The following is a 17,674-nucleotide window of genomic DNA, read 5'->3' on the forward strand; positions in this document are numbered from 1 at the left end:
AATCCTAAATTTTTTTTTTAATCATAATTATGATATATATAAAATAAGTGTAGAAATTTATTAAATGTTAAGAAATTTAAAAAAGAAAAAAGTATTTTGATTTTTACACAAATTTCAGCTGATCGTATTTTCAATATTATTTATTATCGATAGCAAGGTATTATTTTTATACTATAATATACTCTTAAAACGATATATAATCCACTTTAATATATTTATATTGTTAAGAAATCATACTAAAAAATTAAAATTACACATAAATTTTATCTTAACTTCAACATATAAAAATAATATCTTAATGTAATATCTAACTATACAAAAATTATAAAAATAAATTTTCAATATTAGCAATGACATTAATAAGACAAAAAAAAATGACATTTTAAAAAATAATTCACAATCAAAATGAATATCCATGAAAATCATTATATATTTATCTAGAAAAAATTAGTTATTTCTATATCTTGATAATCAACCTTTTTTTTATGGAAAAAAATATTAGGAAAAATAAAGTGGAAAATGTATATCTTGGGAAATTTGTTTATGTATTGATTATACGAAATTTTCATTGAAATAAAACTATCATTTTGGTAAAAGATGTTCATAAAATTTTCCATAAATATTAATGAATTACTAAAATTTTTTTTCAATTTATTCACATTTTTATGATTTTTAATTGAATATTTTAAAATAAATTAATAGACAAATTTTTTTTATTAATGATTTAATTCATATTAATATTTTTAGTCTAAATTAACAAGTAATATTTCTTTGAATTTAAAAATTTAACGAATGTTTTATTGGAATTTTTTTTAACATGAAAGTTTTATGTTTTTTATTCTTAAAATATATTAATAAATATAAGTAAAATTAATTTTATATTATCCAAATTTAAAAAAAAAAATTTTATAAATTGTACTTCTTATTTTTAAAAATAAAATAAATTTAACAAAGAAAATTTTATATGAAAAAATATAATTTAAAAAAATCAAATTTTTAAGTAAAATAAATATTTATTTTTATTTATTAAAATACTAATAACTTAATTATCTATCAATATCTTATCTTAATGGATTAAAAAATATTTTGTTTAAAATATTATTAAGTTTTTTATTACAGGCATTTTAATTCATTTGAAAACGATTTTTTTTATTAATTTATTTTACAAAAAAAAACACAATATATATAAAAGTACTTTTGTTTGTTTACTAATATTTAATCTTTATTTAAGTAAATTTAAAAAGACGTAATAGATGTTTATGTTTCTATGAAAAATAACGATATTTTATGTCATATTTTTAATCTTTGAAAAAAAAAAAACTTTTTGTAAGGGTAAATAATAATAATCAAATTTGAACTTAAGGTAATCAGTTTTATTAATAAATATAATTTCATATTTAAAATAAAAAAATTACGTGAATAAAAATGATATATTTTTTGATATTATGTCTTTATAAATAAATTAATTATAATGATTATTAAATTTAAAGATTTTTAATATTAAATAAAAGTGACATAATTATATTTAACAACTTTGCCAAAGAAATACCAATAATCAAGTATTAGTTCTTTTTATTAATATTAAAATTAATTATTAAAAATAACAACAAAAAGTTTGCACTTTAACGTGCCAGAAAACGTTACTGTATAAAATAATGTAATTTTAAAATGTATAATTTCAATTAATTATTTTTTAATTAAAGTCAACATTAAAAACTTTAGATTTTTGATTCATTTATTTTGAGTAGAATAATTAAAAATAGTGTCATAATTAAAAAATTTTTCAAAAAGTAGTAATATTAAATGGAATCTACGTAAAAAAATAAAAAATATATATATTTTATTAATAATATTTTTATTTTTTTCAAATAGTATTATAATCAAATGAAAAAAATAGTAAATCTTAAAATATATCTTTTTTCATATTTTAATTTTATAAATTAAAAATATTTATTAAGACTTTTCTATATTAATAAATATTTTTGAATTGAAAAGAGGATATTAATTTTAATAATACTTTATTAAACATAATTGTAGCATTAAATTAAATAAAATCTGTTTCTTCATAATAATTTATACTATTGTTAAAAATTTTTTTATTCCAAGAATAAAAGAAAATAATTAAAAAAAAACAAAAACCAGATAAAAAAATTTTTAATTTTTGAGATTAATATTAATCACATACCATAACTATTTTATTTATTTAAAAACCAAGATTGAATTTAAACCATAGATACATGTAAAAAAAAGTTTGAATTTTTATAAAGAGATTATATGAATTATTTTATAAAATGACAAAAAAAATTGTTTTCCATTGTTTAAATTGTTTTTGAAATGTTTTATCAACAACATCAATCAAATGATTTGATATTTTTAATTTAAATTTACTACACATCAAAAAAAAAACTTATAACTTGTTTAACTTATGATTTCTTCAAAATAAAGAAGATAAATATAATGATGTTAAAATTTACGCGAAAATTTGAGCTAATTTAACTTAACAATATAAAATATTGGAATATGATAAAATAATTTGTCAATGTTTATGCATGAAAAAAGTAATTTCAGAATATTTCATATAATCCAGTTATTGATGAATAGTACAGGTAAAAATAAAATAAAATTCAACTTTATCCTGATAAAATAAATAATATATACAAAGTAAAAAATTGCTTACTATATTATAATTATTTTACAAAATGATAACGGAAGATATACTTTAGTCTTTTGTTACTATTTAGTTTCTCCATTAAATAATATCTTCATCACATAAGAAGCCTGATCATACCTATGACTGTTCTTATGTTTACATATTGGAACATCCAAAGAGACTCAGCTTTGGTAAATCTTGGACTGCACTTGAAATTAAAAACCGGTAGAAATAAATAAATTTATATGCTAGTAAGTTGCTTGTAAAGATAAATCACTTAAAAAATGTGGAGGACGTTATTTGACGTTTTGTATGCATTTGAAAAAGATATAAACAATTGATGAGGAGGAAGATTTTGAGTTGGATCAACGATATATTTATACTTAAGATATTCTCTATACTTTCTCAGTTATTTTATTGCGCAACTTTATATTTTTTATCATATTAAATGATTCTATAAATTTTTACCTATCTATCACTATATCATAAGTACTTTACTAACATATATACTATAAGCTATATTTTTGACATTCTTAGTTTTTTTTTTTTTTTTCTACAATAAAATATTATTTTTAATTGTGCGTAGAAATCATTTTAAATACAAAAAAACTTTTTTTAAGATAAATTAGTAATTGTATTTATACATTTATTATTATTTTATTTTAACTAATATTTTTATTCATTTTATTATTTATGTTTAACAAATTTTAAAATTTTATTAAATTTAACTAATATTATTATAAATAATTTTAGATTTCTTCATTAAAAATGGGAGAAGACGATTATAGTTCAGAGACAACAGGAGGACAACGTAAAAGATGGACTCTTGAAAAATTACGTGGTGGAGAATCAATTCTCACTCAACAAGCTGGATCTAATAGATTTGATTCACAAAAAGGTATGACAGCTCCTGGTATGCCTCGTTGGAATGTAACAAAAGATAAATCATTAGGATACATTGAACCAGATCGTAGATCTGAAAATATCTTACGAGCTCAATGTGGTACTAATCAATATGCTACACAAGCAGGACAAACAGCTATTGGATCTGGAAGAGGTCAAGTTCCAAAAGTTGTTTACAAAAAAGAATGGGAAACAATACATGACAAAGAGGGTGAAAAAATTCTTACTAAACAATCTGGTGATTATGGTTATGCTTCTCAAGCAGGTTGTGCTTTGGCTATTGGTACCCATAGAAATCAAGTTCCTAATATAACTGGACGTATGCCAAATGACAGAAGAACTCATGGAGTTCTTTGTTATCAATATGGAACAAATATATTTGCTTCGCAACAAGGAATGGCTGCTCCACCAGGAGTTGGTGCTGTTAGACAAGCAACTATCAATATTGAGGGACTTGGATTTACTGAAGATAATCTTAGAAAAGGAACACTTAATACACCATGGTACTCTGGTCAAAATAAGTTTGCCTCTCAAGCTGGTAGTGGTGGTTTTTTGAAAGTTCGTGATGTTATACCACATACTCAAGGAGGAAAAGAAATTGATGAAGAAAAGAAAAGATTGTCTGATGGAATTGTTCCACTTCAATCTGGAACCAATAAATTAGCTTCTCAAAGAGGAATGACTGGATTTGGAACACCAAGAAATATTTTAAGTAAGAGTGGTTGGAAAAAAGAATGGATTGAAGAGTATGAAATTGCATTAAAAGAATGGGAAGAAAGTAGACCACCAGGTAGTGCTTCATCAGTTGATCCATTTGGACATTATAAAAAGAAATTTGAAGAAAGAGAACTTTCCAAAGGAAGCAGTGGAAAAAGTTTAAATTTAATGGATAAACAAGAAGAAAAAGAGGATGAGAAAGAGGAAGAATCTGAACATGAAGTTGAAGAAAATGAACATGACAAAGAAAATGAAGAAAATCAAGAAGAAGAGGAAGAGGTTGAAGAAGAAGGAGAAGAGGAAGAAGAAGAAGAAGAGGATGAAGAAGAGGACGAATAAAAAATACTATAGAAATTCTGATTACAAAAATATAGAAATTAACTTTCAAATTTTTATAAAATATCATTTTACACTTTTAATCTACAAAATGGAGTAACTAACTATAGTAATTACAATATATTTATTCGAAATACGAATAATAAATCATATATAACAAAAACAATTATTGGTTGTTCATTATAATTTTATCATAAAAAGAAAATATCATAATAAAAAAGTTTTTATAATAGTTATATATTACTAAAATTTTAATATTTACTGCTGAAGCTTACTTCAAATAAACAGAATTTAGCATAGATTAAATATATTGATGTGTGCACAGCTACAATCTATTGATATTTTAATGTAATGTTTTTTTTATTTCATTACTTCAAAATAGTATCAACTTAACTAAAGAAAAAAAAATTTATCAAATGTTAAATAATAAAAGTTATTGAATTAATGTGAGTAATCTTAATAAAAATAAAATGTGATTTTTTATACATCTCAATGTCAAGTATTTTAGTCATTTACTTTGGACAAAAGTAAGTATATAATTAAAGTGTGAAATAATCTTTGTTTTGTTATGTTTAGGTACAGTTTATTTAACTCTTCTTAAAAACTGTATATTTTAAATTACAAATTATTAATAATTTATGCCTATAATATATCATATTATTATTAAAATTTTCATTTAATAATATAGAAAAAAATTTAAAGATTATTTTTTACTACCAAAAAAAATTTTTTTTATGTAATTTTATTACATAACATATTAGTAGATAATTGATTTATAAACATATATTATTTTACAGGAATTAGAAGTAAAAAATGATTATTTGGAATTCAATTATATGTATATATATTGCTTTATGTCTATTAGAAGGAAAAGTTACATTTGAACGTTATAAAAAAAATAATACAGAAGAAATAAATACTGGGGATGAAGTGATGCCTGAGACTATTAATTATATGTGTGGTACAGGTACGTAATAATTATCTTATGCATTTAATTAAACTTCTAGGAGTAATTAGTGCTTGGATTTCTAAAACTATTGCAAAACCATGCGGAACATCAATGTGTAGGTAATATGAAAAAATAATCTGTTTAACTATTAATTTTCTTTCCAGTAAATAATTGTTGTTTAGATCATGATGTTTGTTATGATGATTTAAGTACAGATCAAAAAAAGTGTGATGATAACTTTTGTGATTGTATTTGGAAAAGTTACTCAAATTCTAAATACTGTGCAAGATGGCTTTCTTTAACACATTGTACAACTGTCAAAGTTTTAGGTTACTTTCCTTTAATTGCTGCTCGTAAAATTAACACTAGAGAACAATTCATTGAAGGAATTAGTGATTTTAAAACAACTGGAAAAACTTATTTAAGTGAAAGTGGAAATATCAACTTTACAAAACGAGAATATCTTGTAAAATTAGATGAACCTTAACTATTAATTTTAATTTAATGTTTTAATAGTCAAATAATGTGTCATGTCATTTTAAATTATAAACTTTTTCTTAAGAGCTACTTTGAAGTTTTGAAAAAGTTAATGATTAACTTGAAAATTAGTAAAATTGTTACTTTATAAATAAATTATGATTGTAACACATAAAATCATCTCACCACGAATAAAAAAGGTTGTTTACTAGTTCTTTAGCATAATTGACCATTTATGTGTTGATTGGTTTTACATATTGATATGATTTTTGCATCTTAGTTGAGAAGATTATATACCTTGCCGATATTAATTGGTTAAATTATTTATCAGTTACACCTTTTTATTTCTTAGATTTTCACTTTTTTTTTTCCTGAATATTTGATCTTATCTATATTAACTATGAATATAATAAAAAGAACAAGAAATAAATTATTTAAGAATGAAAAAAATAAGTCAGAAAGTGGTGTTACACAAATTTGTCCTGCTCCAAATTGGGAAGATAATATTAAAAAAAAGGATAAAATACCTAATGTTGGAATATTAAAAAGACTATTTCATCCAGGGCCAATTTTTACATTAATTCTTATTACAGTTGTATGTTTTATTAAAAATAATAATATTTATATATAAATTCTAGATTGCAATATTATCTTTTTATCTTCATTTTGTTTATTTTAATTATACAATCAGTTCAATTATCTTTTCTGTATGTTATGCATATATTGCTGGTCAACTTTTAATGAACTATATTTGTGCTTGTTATTATGGACCTGGGTATTTACCAAAAAATTGGGAACCAATACCAAATGAATATAAAGTTAAACTTCAAAAATGTAATCGTTGTCAAGGTTACAAAGCACCTCGATCTCATCATTGTAGGAAATGTAATAATTGTTGTATGAAAATGGATCATCATTGTCCATATATAAATAATTGTCTTGGATTTGTTAATCATAAATTTTTTTTACTATTTATGATATATGCTATTGTAGGATGTACATATAGTATACTTATTAGTAGTGTTTACATGTATGATACATATCTTGTTTTGACGGCACCTGATGATTATTTTATAGATGGACAACATTTTGAGCATCTTTCTTTTAAAAATATAATTTGTGCAGTTGTTAATTTTGCTTTTGCTTTTGCTGTTAATGTTGCTTTATCGTTGTTATTATTTATTCAAATGAAAGCTGTTGTAAAAAATAAAACGCAAATTGAAAGTTTTATTTATGATAAAATGATGCTTTCGCAAACATTAGATGATGGCACAAAATCATCATATCCATATGATTTAGGATGGTGGGAAAATTTAAGACAAGTATTTTTATATGGACCAAAGCCTAAAGGAAATGGGATTTGGTATGATACTATTGTAGGGACTGATAATTTCACACTTAGTGGTATTCAAAAAATGCTTAAAGCCGAGAAAATGTCTTATTCCAGAAAGTATGAGGTTATCAATAGTGAAAATGAAATATCTAATATTTTTAAACTTTTTTTAAAATATGGTTTTTCTATAACATGGAATAAACCATGTTGTAATGGAGAAGATTTTATTTCTGTTAAAGCAGGTGAAATATACTTAGTTAATAAAGGAACCAAACATTGGATTTACGGAGAAAGAATTTATCCTGCCTCTAATTCTTTAGTAGAAATTAAAGGATGGTTTCCAAGGAGATTAGCTAGACTTTATCCAGATGAGCTTTCATCAGATGATGAGAAATAATTGCAAATAATTTATCAGTTAATAAAAAACTTATAGTTGTGCTTATTATTTAATATATAAATTTATGAGATAATTATGAGTTTTTTTTTACGTTTATGGAAACTTGATAATTAAAAAAGCATTGTAAATATTTAAAAAAAAAAACTTTTTTTATTCAAATCTTGTAAAAAATGCATGATTTATAAAACAAAAAAAAATTTTTTTAGCATAAATTATTATATAAGTCTTAGTACAAATGAAGCTAAACTAATGTTAAAATTTGTTTATTATTTAAAATTAAAAAATAATCCTGTTTAATATTCTAATTTTTAAAAATAATAAAACAAAAAATATTTAATAAAACAAAATTTTAAAGTTTCTTTATTATTAAAATAAAAGTTTTTATTTAACTTTTTATTAACTTGTCAGCAAAAAAAATTATTCTAAAAGATTAATAGTTTTTTTATAAAAAAAAATTAATATTCAAATTTTTAAAAAAAAGATAAAAATATAATGGTAGTTGACAATTAGATTTATGAATAATGTTTAATATAATATTCTAATTTTTTAAAAATTTATTAGTACGACAAAATAGCTCTAAAATTAAGCTTTAAGTTTTTTTTTCCAAACAATTTTCATTATTAAAACTAATTATCATTTATAGTATTTATTGTTAGCATTGCTGATAAAAGACGATAGTAATCTCCACTGCAAGTTTTCTGAAGCCAATGTAATGGAGATTGTCCATACTTTTTACAGTATTCATCGACAATATCTGCCAAATCCGTCTAAAAAATTAATAATAATAAATTTATTAATTATATTTACCTCAGATCTCGTAACGACAATTCTTATAATTGTTGAGTGATCAGCTCTAACTCCAGATATAGCTTCATGAAGTTTATCAGCAAAGTATATTTGTGTATTTCTTGAAATTTTTATTATTGTAAGAATTATGTTTCTAATTTCTGTATGTATAATTTTATTTTTTCTCAACATTGATTCAAAATCTTTTCCAGGATCTTTTCTACTATCATATGCATCAATTACTTCACGAATTGATAGAAATGAAGGTATAACAAATAATTTTATAAATAAATCTATATTTTTTCCTACATCATCAAAAAAATTACTTGATTGTGAAATAATATTAAGATTTTCTTTAACCATTTCACTATTAATATAATCATCTTCTTCTCTAGTTTTAATAAAAAGAGCTTGTATATATTTTCCACATATTCCTTCAATTTTATTTATAATATCTTTTTCTAAATTTCTATTTATTGATGATGTATAAGTTTCTTTTATAACACGCAATTGCTAAAAATATTATTATTGATAAATAACCACAAAAGATGAATAAACTTACTAGATTAGTAGAGGTGCACGCAATTTCTACTACAATATTAATATCTTGATTTTTTAATGAAATAGAGTCAATAAGTAATTGTGTTGAAAATACATGTGTAGGACGTAAAAGAGCAATACATAAATCCATAAAAAATCCACCTGTCTCTTCTTCTACATCATGTATGAGGTTTCTTTCATACATAGTTTCGTATGCCTTACAAATCATCTGACGCTGAAAATTAGTATGCAAAAAAATTGAAGATATTATTTTATTATCATCAGTTGTAATTCCAACAAGTGCATTACGTAATGTTTTGGCTACTTCTTCAGGATGAAAATTAGGTGACTCAGGTCCAGAAATTGTTCCACGATTATCCTCACTCTTAAAAATTATATGATTTATATTAAATAATAATAATTATAATTACCTGTGATTCATACATTCTATAAAGCAATGGCATATTTAATCTGGCACGTCGTTTTTCAATACTATTTTCTTTACTTATTTTTCTTTCTGTTGTAAAATTTTCTGATTGATTATCACGGGAAGATGACTGAAAAAAAAATTTATTTTATTTATATTTTAAAAATATGAATTAATTTACAAAAATAATATTTATATATAAAAAAAAAACTTTTAACATCTACCTCACTCAATTTTGAATTGATAAACATGTTGTACGTAAATAAAAATTGCATTCCACATATTTACATTAATGCATAAATATTTATTTTCATCAAATAAGTGATATTTTAGAATATTGTATTTAAATAAGTCAAAGAAAAATGATCATAAATGATTAAAAATTAATATAGCCGTATAAATTATTATCATTTTCTTATTAACACTTAAGAAGGATATTTATAAAAATATTTTTTATAAATAAATTAAATCTTTATTATATATGAATTTTTAAAATATTTAATTATAAAATCATTTATTATTATAAATAATTATATGTTGATGAATAAGCAAAAAGTAATTTTCAAAATTTTTTTTTAATTTATATAAAAATAAAAAATAATGCAACAAAAAAAAATACTTACATTATGATGGATTTGAATTTCAATTTTTGCTTCTGTTAAATGTGACGATATTGAAGATCTACTTGTATTTTGACTACTCATACTTTTTGATTTAATATTGCTTTTGTTTTTCCGACTATCTTTATCCAAAATTGGTGATTTATCCTTTTCCCCTTTTATTAAAGAATCCTTTTTTGATATTTCTTTCTGAAATTATTTATAATATTTAAAATTTTTAGAAATAATACTTTATCTTAAAAAAAATTCTTTTTATAAATATAACATACCCTATACATTAGACTTATTTATATATAGACTTTTTATTTATGAATATTAAAAGATAAAAGAGGATATTATATAATGTGCGTCAGGAAGGATAAAAAATTTTTTGATATGCAATTAGGATAATTAAATATTATAGATATTGAAAGTATTCCGTTTTATATACAATATTTTGTCATTAATTAACAAAATTGTAAAATATAAACAACTATAAATACCATAAAATTTTAGATTTTTATTGGTATAAAGTTGTATGCAATTAACTAAACATTCTTTTTGATATTAAAAACATTTACAAAATAAAAAGAAAACACACTTAAAGCATTAAATATCTCTTGTAAAAAAAATTCAATGATATATTTGAAAATAGAAATTTAATGAATAAAAAAATTAACAAAGAGCACGTATTTAGTTGTATATTCAAAATTATAGATACTAAAAAACATTCAACCATTAAAATTATATTATTTCCTTCTTTCTTTTTTTATAAAGTTCATTTTCTTTTCTATTTTCTGGATAGTAATCTTTTCTAACAAATGAACGAAAAAAGTAAAACCAAAATAAAAGATTATCAAAATATCCATCATATACCTTTTCAAGATTGTTGGTTTCCCACGCCTCTTTACTAGCAAAATAAACAGCTTCTATAGTAGATAAGTATTCATCTCCAAATTTATATTGTGGTCTCCAATAATCTGTCTTATAAGTCTTCATTGATACATATGGTAATTTAGATAATTTTCGTAGGTTTCGTAAACTTCCAGTTTGTTGCCATGTTGAATCTAAAAAAACAAATCTATCTATTGGACCATTTTTTTCAATATATTCTTTTATTGGTATCGAATTTTTAGAAGGAAAAACTAAAACAATATTTTCATTTTTCATTTCTTCATTATAATTTGGGCAATCATCAGGAGTAAAAATTCTTGTTGATTCTGGTGCTGTTAATTTACACATTATTGCTGTACTTTTACCATTTCTTTCTAGTTTATGTTTAATTATATCCACTTTTGTTGGTAACTAAAAATAATAATCAAAAAAATATATTAAAATTTTTTTTAATAAATACCTGTACTTGAGGTACAAGTTCTTTTATACCATCACAATATTCATGACAATCATAACAAAAATATAAACGTTTCTTATGACATTTTTTGCATTCTACACGTTCTGTTAAAGATCTAATTTGACTATCATCAGCTAATTTAAATTTTTCTGCCATTTATAAAAATATTTATTATTTAATTAAATTTTTGTATAATTTTAAATAAAAAATATATTTATTAAGTGAGTCTCAAAACGATAACTTGTGGATTGGCGTCTAGTCTAAAAATGTGCGCTATAGCGGCAATTATTTGTAGTTCACAAATCTTCACTTTTTTTATCTTTGTTGATTCATTTGTCGTATTAAGTATTGATTAAAATATATGGAATCTAAAAATTCTGCTGAATTTCCTTCCCTCTTTTTAACTGATATATCCTCATATAGCGATGATGACAAAGAAAATAAAAAAAAAAAAGCGGGTAAAAAGTTTTCAAAAAAAAGTTTAGAAAAATTGGGGATTCCATCATTATTTTCTAATGAAATACCATTTGCTTCAACCTCATCATATTCTCTAAAAGATGAGTTAAAATCAAAATTATTGAAATTAAAAGGTAAAGAAAATTTAGAAATTAAAGAGATTAACAAACCACAAACAGTTCATTCAAACAAAAATCACTTAACCAATGATAACATATCACAAAATCAAGAATTAGATGATTCAATTATTTGTATCGATACTGGAGAATGTAAGAAACCTTCCAAAAAGAATACTACATTAAATAAGCAAGATCAAATTATGGAAGTAAACACAACAGTAAAAGAGAATAATGCCCCATCTGATTCACTTGATAATAATAGTGATAATACAAGTATTACCTATCCTAAAACGTCTACACAATTGGCTCCTGAACGTCCACCTTCTTTTTCAGTATCAGAGATCAGTGATGCGAATACTGAGACATCTTCAGATACCTTTGAAAGCAAAATTTTGTCATCTGGATTTATATCAGTTTATAAACAACAAGCATCTTTACCTCTTAAAGAGTATAAAGAAATTGATGAAAATAAAACAATCAAAGCTATTAGAAATAAAGCATGTCGTAGTACATTACAGGGACATGATTGTGAATGTTGTTCTGGATACTACAATGCATTGCAATTAAAGACACCTGAGAAAATTCAACGTATCAATGAGGTTAGTCGTCATAGGGGTATTAATTTTAGAAAGGAAAAAACACCAGAAGGCTACTGGGATAAAAGTTTTTTAGAAAAAAGTGAACAAAGAAAAAGAGGACTTTTTATTGAATCTAATTCACCAATTTTAATTAAAAAATATAGAAAAAAATTTAAATTTGGTGAGGAAGTTAATGAAGCTAATGAAACTAAATAGAAAATCTTGAAAATTAGTTTGTTATTTTCACTATGTTGTCTTAAAGTGATATTTATTGGAAAAGTGAAATTAAATGTAAAAATAAAATTTCTATTACTTAAATGTTGGTTCATAATAACAATTTTTGAAATGACTTAGTTTTTTTTTTCTCCATCTTAATTATATATGCTTGTAACCATTCATTTCATAAATACTGTTTTCGTTTAGTTATATTTTTTTTTATTTTTTATTTATCTCTACAACTCCTCTTACATATTTAATTTTAGAGTAAAAAAAACAAATATTTTGTTCAAATTGCAATGGCAGGGAATCAAAAACGTTTAGAGGAATTACAAACTATTTTAGAAGAGCAAGTAAAAAAATTTGAAACAATGCAGAAAGAACGTGACATTAATATTACTAAACGTCAACAACTTGAAGCGCAGTTAACAGAAAACCAAATGGTTCAAAAGGTTTGCTTACATTATTTTTGTTTTTTTTTAACAAAAATTTTAGGAATTTAAACTTTTGAGTGATGATGCTGCTGTCTATAAACTTATTGGTCAAGCATTGATTAAACAAGATTTGAATGAATCTAAAGATAATATAGAAAAAAGACTTGAATACATTGGAGGAGAAATTAAGCGTGTGGAGAAGTATCTTGAAGAGATGCCAGAGAAGTTAAAAAATCAACAAGATGAGATTAAAAAGACTCAAACGATGATTGGAGCTATTCGTACATAGCCTATTTTTTTATGGACATTTTTTCACCATTTAAGTTTATAATATTATTTTACTTGTCTGGTTATAATAAAATTTTTGTTTAATTATAAATGTTTACTATTTATTATTTTTCAATTTAAATAGTTCTAGTTATAATTATTTAAGTATCAATTTTAATAATAATAAAATATCTCAATAATAGCATTTATAATTGCTGATACAGAATGTATCGGGTAAATTGTAATACTTGGAAAAATAAAAGTAAGATTGATGACAGTTTTGGTGATCTTTACTTCTAAAAAGTTTTAACAGAAAGAATTTGACGACAATATTAATCTATCACAAGAGTTAGCGGTGTGAAAGCCTTTTAGTATAAAGTGATATGAAAAGTCATAAAATGATAGATTTATTATCAAAGCACCTTTTGTTAATTTCATAATTAATAACGATTTTGTGCCATAGAAAAAAAATATATCTATTTAAATTGTATAGATTTTAGATTAATGATAGAATTAATAAATATAATTATCAGAATCTTAAGTTAAAGAAGTTTAAATTATTAATGATAAAGTGATTAAACATTATTGTATTATTTATAATTCATAGGTGGATACTATATTTTTATTTATATATTAACTGATAAAGAAAATTTTCTTTTCTTTACATTTATTATTTATTGGATACTCATACAGTATTAAAACTTCAATAGGAAGTTTACCCAAGCAATATTTGTTTATAACGTTAAGTAGGAAATTTTAACATTACTAAATTACTTGTTAGCACTTTTTATTAATAATTTATTAAAAAATTATTTACATTCTTTTATTTTATGATTTATTTTTAAATGATCTATAAGTTAACTTTCATTCTTTAATTTAACAATAAGTTGTCATAATTATTAAATTTTAAATATTTTTTGATTTATTAAATATCTCTTTTTTAAATATTTTCTGAATAGCCATAAACTAAATATATAGATTTTATTATTTAAAATACTGTTTTATTATAATTTCCATGTTATTTTTTTATTAAACATAAAGATTTTTATATATAATAAAGTCATAAAATTCATAAATATAATTTATTTTTTATTCACAAAAAAAACATGAAAAATAAAAGTTGATATATTAGTGTTTCTCTAAATATATACTAAATGTTTAATTTTTGAAATTTAGATTACACATTTAAAAAGATTTTTTTTGCATATTTTTACTTTATTACATTAATACATTTGAAATCAAGTTAATAAATCAAATAAAAATTTATTATAAAGTCTTTTTTTTTTGTTTTTATAAAAATATAATATTATAAAGATACACTTTGAATTTTAGTTTGTTTTGATTAAAATTATTATCATATAATGAAAAGTAACAAATTAATTGTAATATAAATTTTTATAAGATATTACGATTTAAAGTTGATCATAAAGTTCAATATTCTAATGTTAAAAAATATCATTAAATATATACAGTTTGAAGAAAAAGCAATCAGACAACTATTCATGTTATCGATGAATTTATCAATTTTTAGCATTGCTCTTAAAAGTTTCTTGTTAGTTTGAATCACTACATATATATAAATTTTTATCATAGTTGCATTGATTATTATTAAAATTTAAAACTATAGTATCAAAATATCTTTTTTAATTAAAGTTTTTATTACTCGCAAAATGTTATATAATCAAGATGTTTCAATTTAATTAAAAGTTTGTTTTATAAAAGTATACTACTTTACGTGATAACAATTTTGTATAATTCTAGTTGAGGTGCTATAGTATCTTACAAAAATTATTTAATGTGTCTTATAATTCATTTTAAGTACCAAAATTTTACCACCAAAATATTAAATAAAATAAAAAATGGGCCGCGCCGTTACTATAGATCAAAATTATTGTTTTAAGATTATAATAAGGAATAGGTTCAAAAAAAAAGAGGGTTATCTTGATAATCTAATTTTAAATTATTTATTCCATTTCATAATATGTAATAAAATGACATATTTAATTATTTTTTTAAAAAATATCTATATAACTTATATATTTTATTATTTATTCCAGAATTTTTATTTTCTATTATTTTATTTCTCATAATTGTCATGTTTTTTTTTTTTTTATAATGTTGTAAAAGTAATACTTTATCTACCAAAATTTTATATCATAATCAAATATATATATATATATTGCATATAATAAGTAGCCAAATGACGGAATGCACTAATCAACATGTAAAAATGTTACACAAAATTGTAAAGAAACATTGATAAAGCTAATATAATTTATTTTGTTTAACACAATTGAATGTTATATAGTTTTTTCTTTACCGTTATACTTATCATCTTTTTGACAAAAGATTACTTCAATTGATGTTGACCTTTTTATTTGCTTTTCTTAAAAATTTATTTATTGTTTTTTAACCTTTTTATCTGGTATTTTATTAAATCTAATTTATATTAATATAATGACAATTAAATTACCAAATTTTAAAAAAAAAAATTTAAAGTGTAAAAAAAAAGTAGTAAGCCATTGATATGACTAATAAATTATTATGAAACCATGATTATATTTATTATGTATATATACAAAACTTATATCAACATTTTGATTTTGATATTTTTGTTTCTTTTATTTTTGACATATAAAACATTTATAAATATTCAATTGATATATTTTTTTTTCTCAAATTAGTATTCTATTGTCTATCATTTAAAAATGTATCGTTGAGAAATATTATTATATAACATTTTTATTTGTATATTTTAGTATTTATGATTTGTATAGGATATGCTCAAAATTAGAAAAGTTATATCTGAAGTAAGTTTTACTAATATTATTATAATTTTTTTTTAAATTTATTTTTAGGAATTAACAAGTTTTATTATACAAGTAGACAAGGTTATTTTTTATGTAGAATATATAACATTTATTGTAAATATTGTGACAATAATTTTACTGGTAATTTCACTTTCTTCTGCTGTCTTGATTTTGGCAAAATTTTATATCAAAAGTAGAAAAGAGGATAACCAAAAAGAGAATAGTATATCAACATATTTTGATAAAAATAAAAATTCATTAATTAGAAAGGAATCTTTATATAAAAATAGCAATAATTTAAACAAAGAAAATAAATTAGAATCATTAACAATTAAAAATTTTGGAAGAAAGGATAACAAAATTATTGTCGTTTAATTATATAAGTAAAATGTCATCTATAACAAATACTGATAATGATAATATAAAAGAAGTAAGTTTTTTTTTCCCTATTATAAATAAAATATTATAATTTATTTATTTTTATTTTTTAGCAATTAATGGAAATATTAGATCAATCAATGAGAATTAAATCTTGCTTTCAAACAATATTATTTGATTTGTCTATTATTATTGTCTGCATTGCCTTTCTTTCTACAATATTAATGTATTATACTGGTAAATTATTTTATAGAAAATATAAAGAATTAGTAGATTTTGAATTACGACAAAATAATGTATATTATGTAAGAGTATGAATTGTTATATAATATTTAATAATTAATGCTTCATTTTTTTTTTGTTATAATTTTCTTTTGTAAGGTTATATGCCTTTATATTGCTTATTTTATTTATATATTTGATTTTAATCTAGTTAATAATTTTTAGATTCATCTACTATCTTTTTTTTTTTAATATTATCTTTTACTACCTAATTATAAATAATTAATTATGGCATCATTAGACCAGGTAGTTTAAATATTTATTAATTAAATAAAAATTAATTGTAGATTGTTTTGACAGTTGATAAGTCTTTTGCAGAATTAACACAAGATATTAGCAGATTAATAAAAGTTCTCACAATTTGTATTCCATTTATAATTATTTTTCTTGGTTTATTATTTTTAACTTTGGTCGCAGTTCTTTTTATATCATTCTATTTACAATGTATGAATTATAAGAATAGGACTATAGAATATAATTCTGAACTTGGATTAAATGATCCTTTATTTAAAAAATAGTCATTGTATTATATATAACATATATTTTGTACAGGTTTATAATAAATAATATTTTAAATAATTTAATACTTTTTTTTCTTATATATCATTAATATTTTATTAAATTTAAAAAAAAAATAATTTTTTTTTTAATTATTATTATAATTTCTTG

At 21.3% G+C, this 17,674-nt stretch overlaps 9 protein-coding genes across 9 annotated transcripts; 7 read left to right on the top strand and 2 right to left on the bottom strand.

Moving 5' to 3' along the window:
* Window positions 1-2,895: 2,895 nt before the first annotated feature.
* Window positions 2,896-4,609, top strand: SRAE_2000361000 (Calponin repeat-containing protein; the record flags this gene model as incomplete). Its single annotated transcript, XM_024654824.1, has 2 exons — window positions 2,896-2,901; window positions 3,404-4,609. 2 exons carry the CDS (start codon window positions 2,896-2,898, stop codon window positions 4,607-4,609), a joined length of 1,212 nt encoding a protein of 403 aa, XP_024508157.1.
* Window positions 4,610-5,419: 810 nt separating this feature from the next.
* Window positions 5,420-6,042, top strand: SRAE_2000361100 (Phospholipase A2 domain-containing protein; the record flags this gene model as incomplete). The annotated part of the gene is made up of 3 exons (XM_024654825.1): window positions 5,420-5,573; window positions 5,614-5,670; window positions 5,720-6,042. The coding sequence occupies 3 exons, from the start codon at window positions 5,420-5,422 to the stop codon at window positions 6,040-6,042; spliced, it is 534 nt and encodes a 177-aa protein (XP_024508158.1).
* Window positions 6,043-6,432: 390 nt separating this feature from the next.
* SRAE_2000361200 (Palmitoyltransferase ZDHHC6) lies at window positions 6,433-7,762 on the top strand (the record flags this gene model as incomplete). Its single annotated transcript, XM_024654826.1, has 4 exons — window positions 6,433-6,627; window positions 6,671-6,979; window positions 7,026-7,062; window positions 7,110-7,762. 4 exons carry the CDS (start codon window positions 6,433-6,435, stop codon window positions 7,760-7,762), a joined length of 1,194 nt encoding a protein of 397 aa, XP_024508159.1.
* Window positions 7,763-8,388: 626 nt separating this feature from the next.
* SRAE_2000361300 (Annexin family and Annexin repeat-containing protein) lies at window positions 8,389-10,413 on the bottom strand (the record flags this gene model as incomplete). Its single annotated transcript, XM_024654827.1, has 6 exons — window positions 8,389-8,529; window positions 8,570-9,061; window positions 9,111-9,473; window positions 9,520-9,645; window positions 10,139-10,324; window positions 10,405-10,413. The coding sequence occupies 6 exons, from the start codon at window positions 10,411-10,413 to the stop codon at window positions 8,389-8,391; spliced, it is 1,317 nt and encodes a 438-aa protein (XP_024508160.1).
* Window positions 10,414-10,904: 491 nt separating this feature from the next.
* On the bottom strand, window positions 10,905-11,621 carry SRAE_2000361400 (DTW domain-containing protein; the record flags this gene model as incomplete). Its single annotated transcript, XM_024654828.1, has 3 exons — window positions 10,905-10,928; window positions 10,991-11,419; window positions 11,469-11,621. The coding sequence occupies 3 exons, from the start codon at window positions 11,619-11,621 to the stop codon at window positions 10,905-10,907; spliced, it is 606 nt and encodes a 201-aa protein (XP_024508161.1).
* Window positions 11,622-11,826: 205 nt separating this feature from the next.
* SRAE_2000361500 (DNA repair protein Sae2/CtIP family-containing protein) lies at window positions 11,827-12,834 on the top strand (the record flags this gene model as incomplete). Its single annotated transcript, XM_024654830.1, has 2 exons — window positions 11,827-12,055; window positions 12,101-12,834. The coding sequence occupies 2 exons, from the start codon at window positions 11,827-11,829 to the stop codon at window positions 12,832-12,834; spliced, it is 963 nt and encodes a 320-aa protein (XP_024508162.1).
* A 299-nt stretch (window positions 12,835-13,133) lies between these two features.
* On the top strand, window positions 13,134-13,557 carry SRAE_2000361600 (Prefoldin subunit 6; the record flags this gene model as incomplete). Its single annotated transcript, XM_024654831.1, has 2 exons — window positions 13,134-13,286; window positions 13,330-13,557. The coding sequence occupies 2 exons, from the start codon at window positions 13,134-13,136 to the stop codon at window positions 13,555-13,557; spliced, it is 381 nt and encodes a 126-aa protein (XP_024508163.1).
* Window positions 13,558-16,733: 3,176 nt separating this feature from the next.
* On the top strand, window positions 16,734-17,040 carry SRAE_2000361700 (Hypothetical protein; the record flags this gene model as incomplete). Its single annotated transcript, XM_024654832.1, has 2 exons — window positions 16,734-16,775; window positions 16,837-17,040. The coding sequence occupies 2 exons, from the start codon at window positions 16,734-16,736 to the stop codon at window positions 17,038-17,040; spliced, it is 246 nt and encodes an 81-aa protein (XP_024508164.1).
* A 193-nt stretch (window positions 17,041-17,233) lies between these two features.
* On the top strand, window positions 17,234-17,523 carry SRAE_2000361800 (Hypothetical protein; the record flags this gene model as incomplete). Its single annotated transcript, XM_024654833.1, has 2 exons — window positions 17,234-17,251; window positions 17,293-17,523. The coding sequence occupies 2 exons, from the start codon at window positions 17,234-17,236 to the stop codon at window positions 17,521-17,523; spliced, it is 249 nt and encodes an 82-aa protein (XP_024508165.1).
* Between the last annotated feature and the right edge of the window lie 151 nt (window positions 17,524-17,674).

This window comes from Strongyloides ratti, assembly GCF_001040885.1.
Source record: "Strongyloides ratti genome assembly S_ratti_ED321, chromosome : 2".
Lineage (NCBI taxonomy): Eukaryota > Metazoa > Nematoda > Chromadorea > Rhabditida > Strongyloididae > Strongyloides > Strongyloides ratti.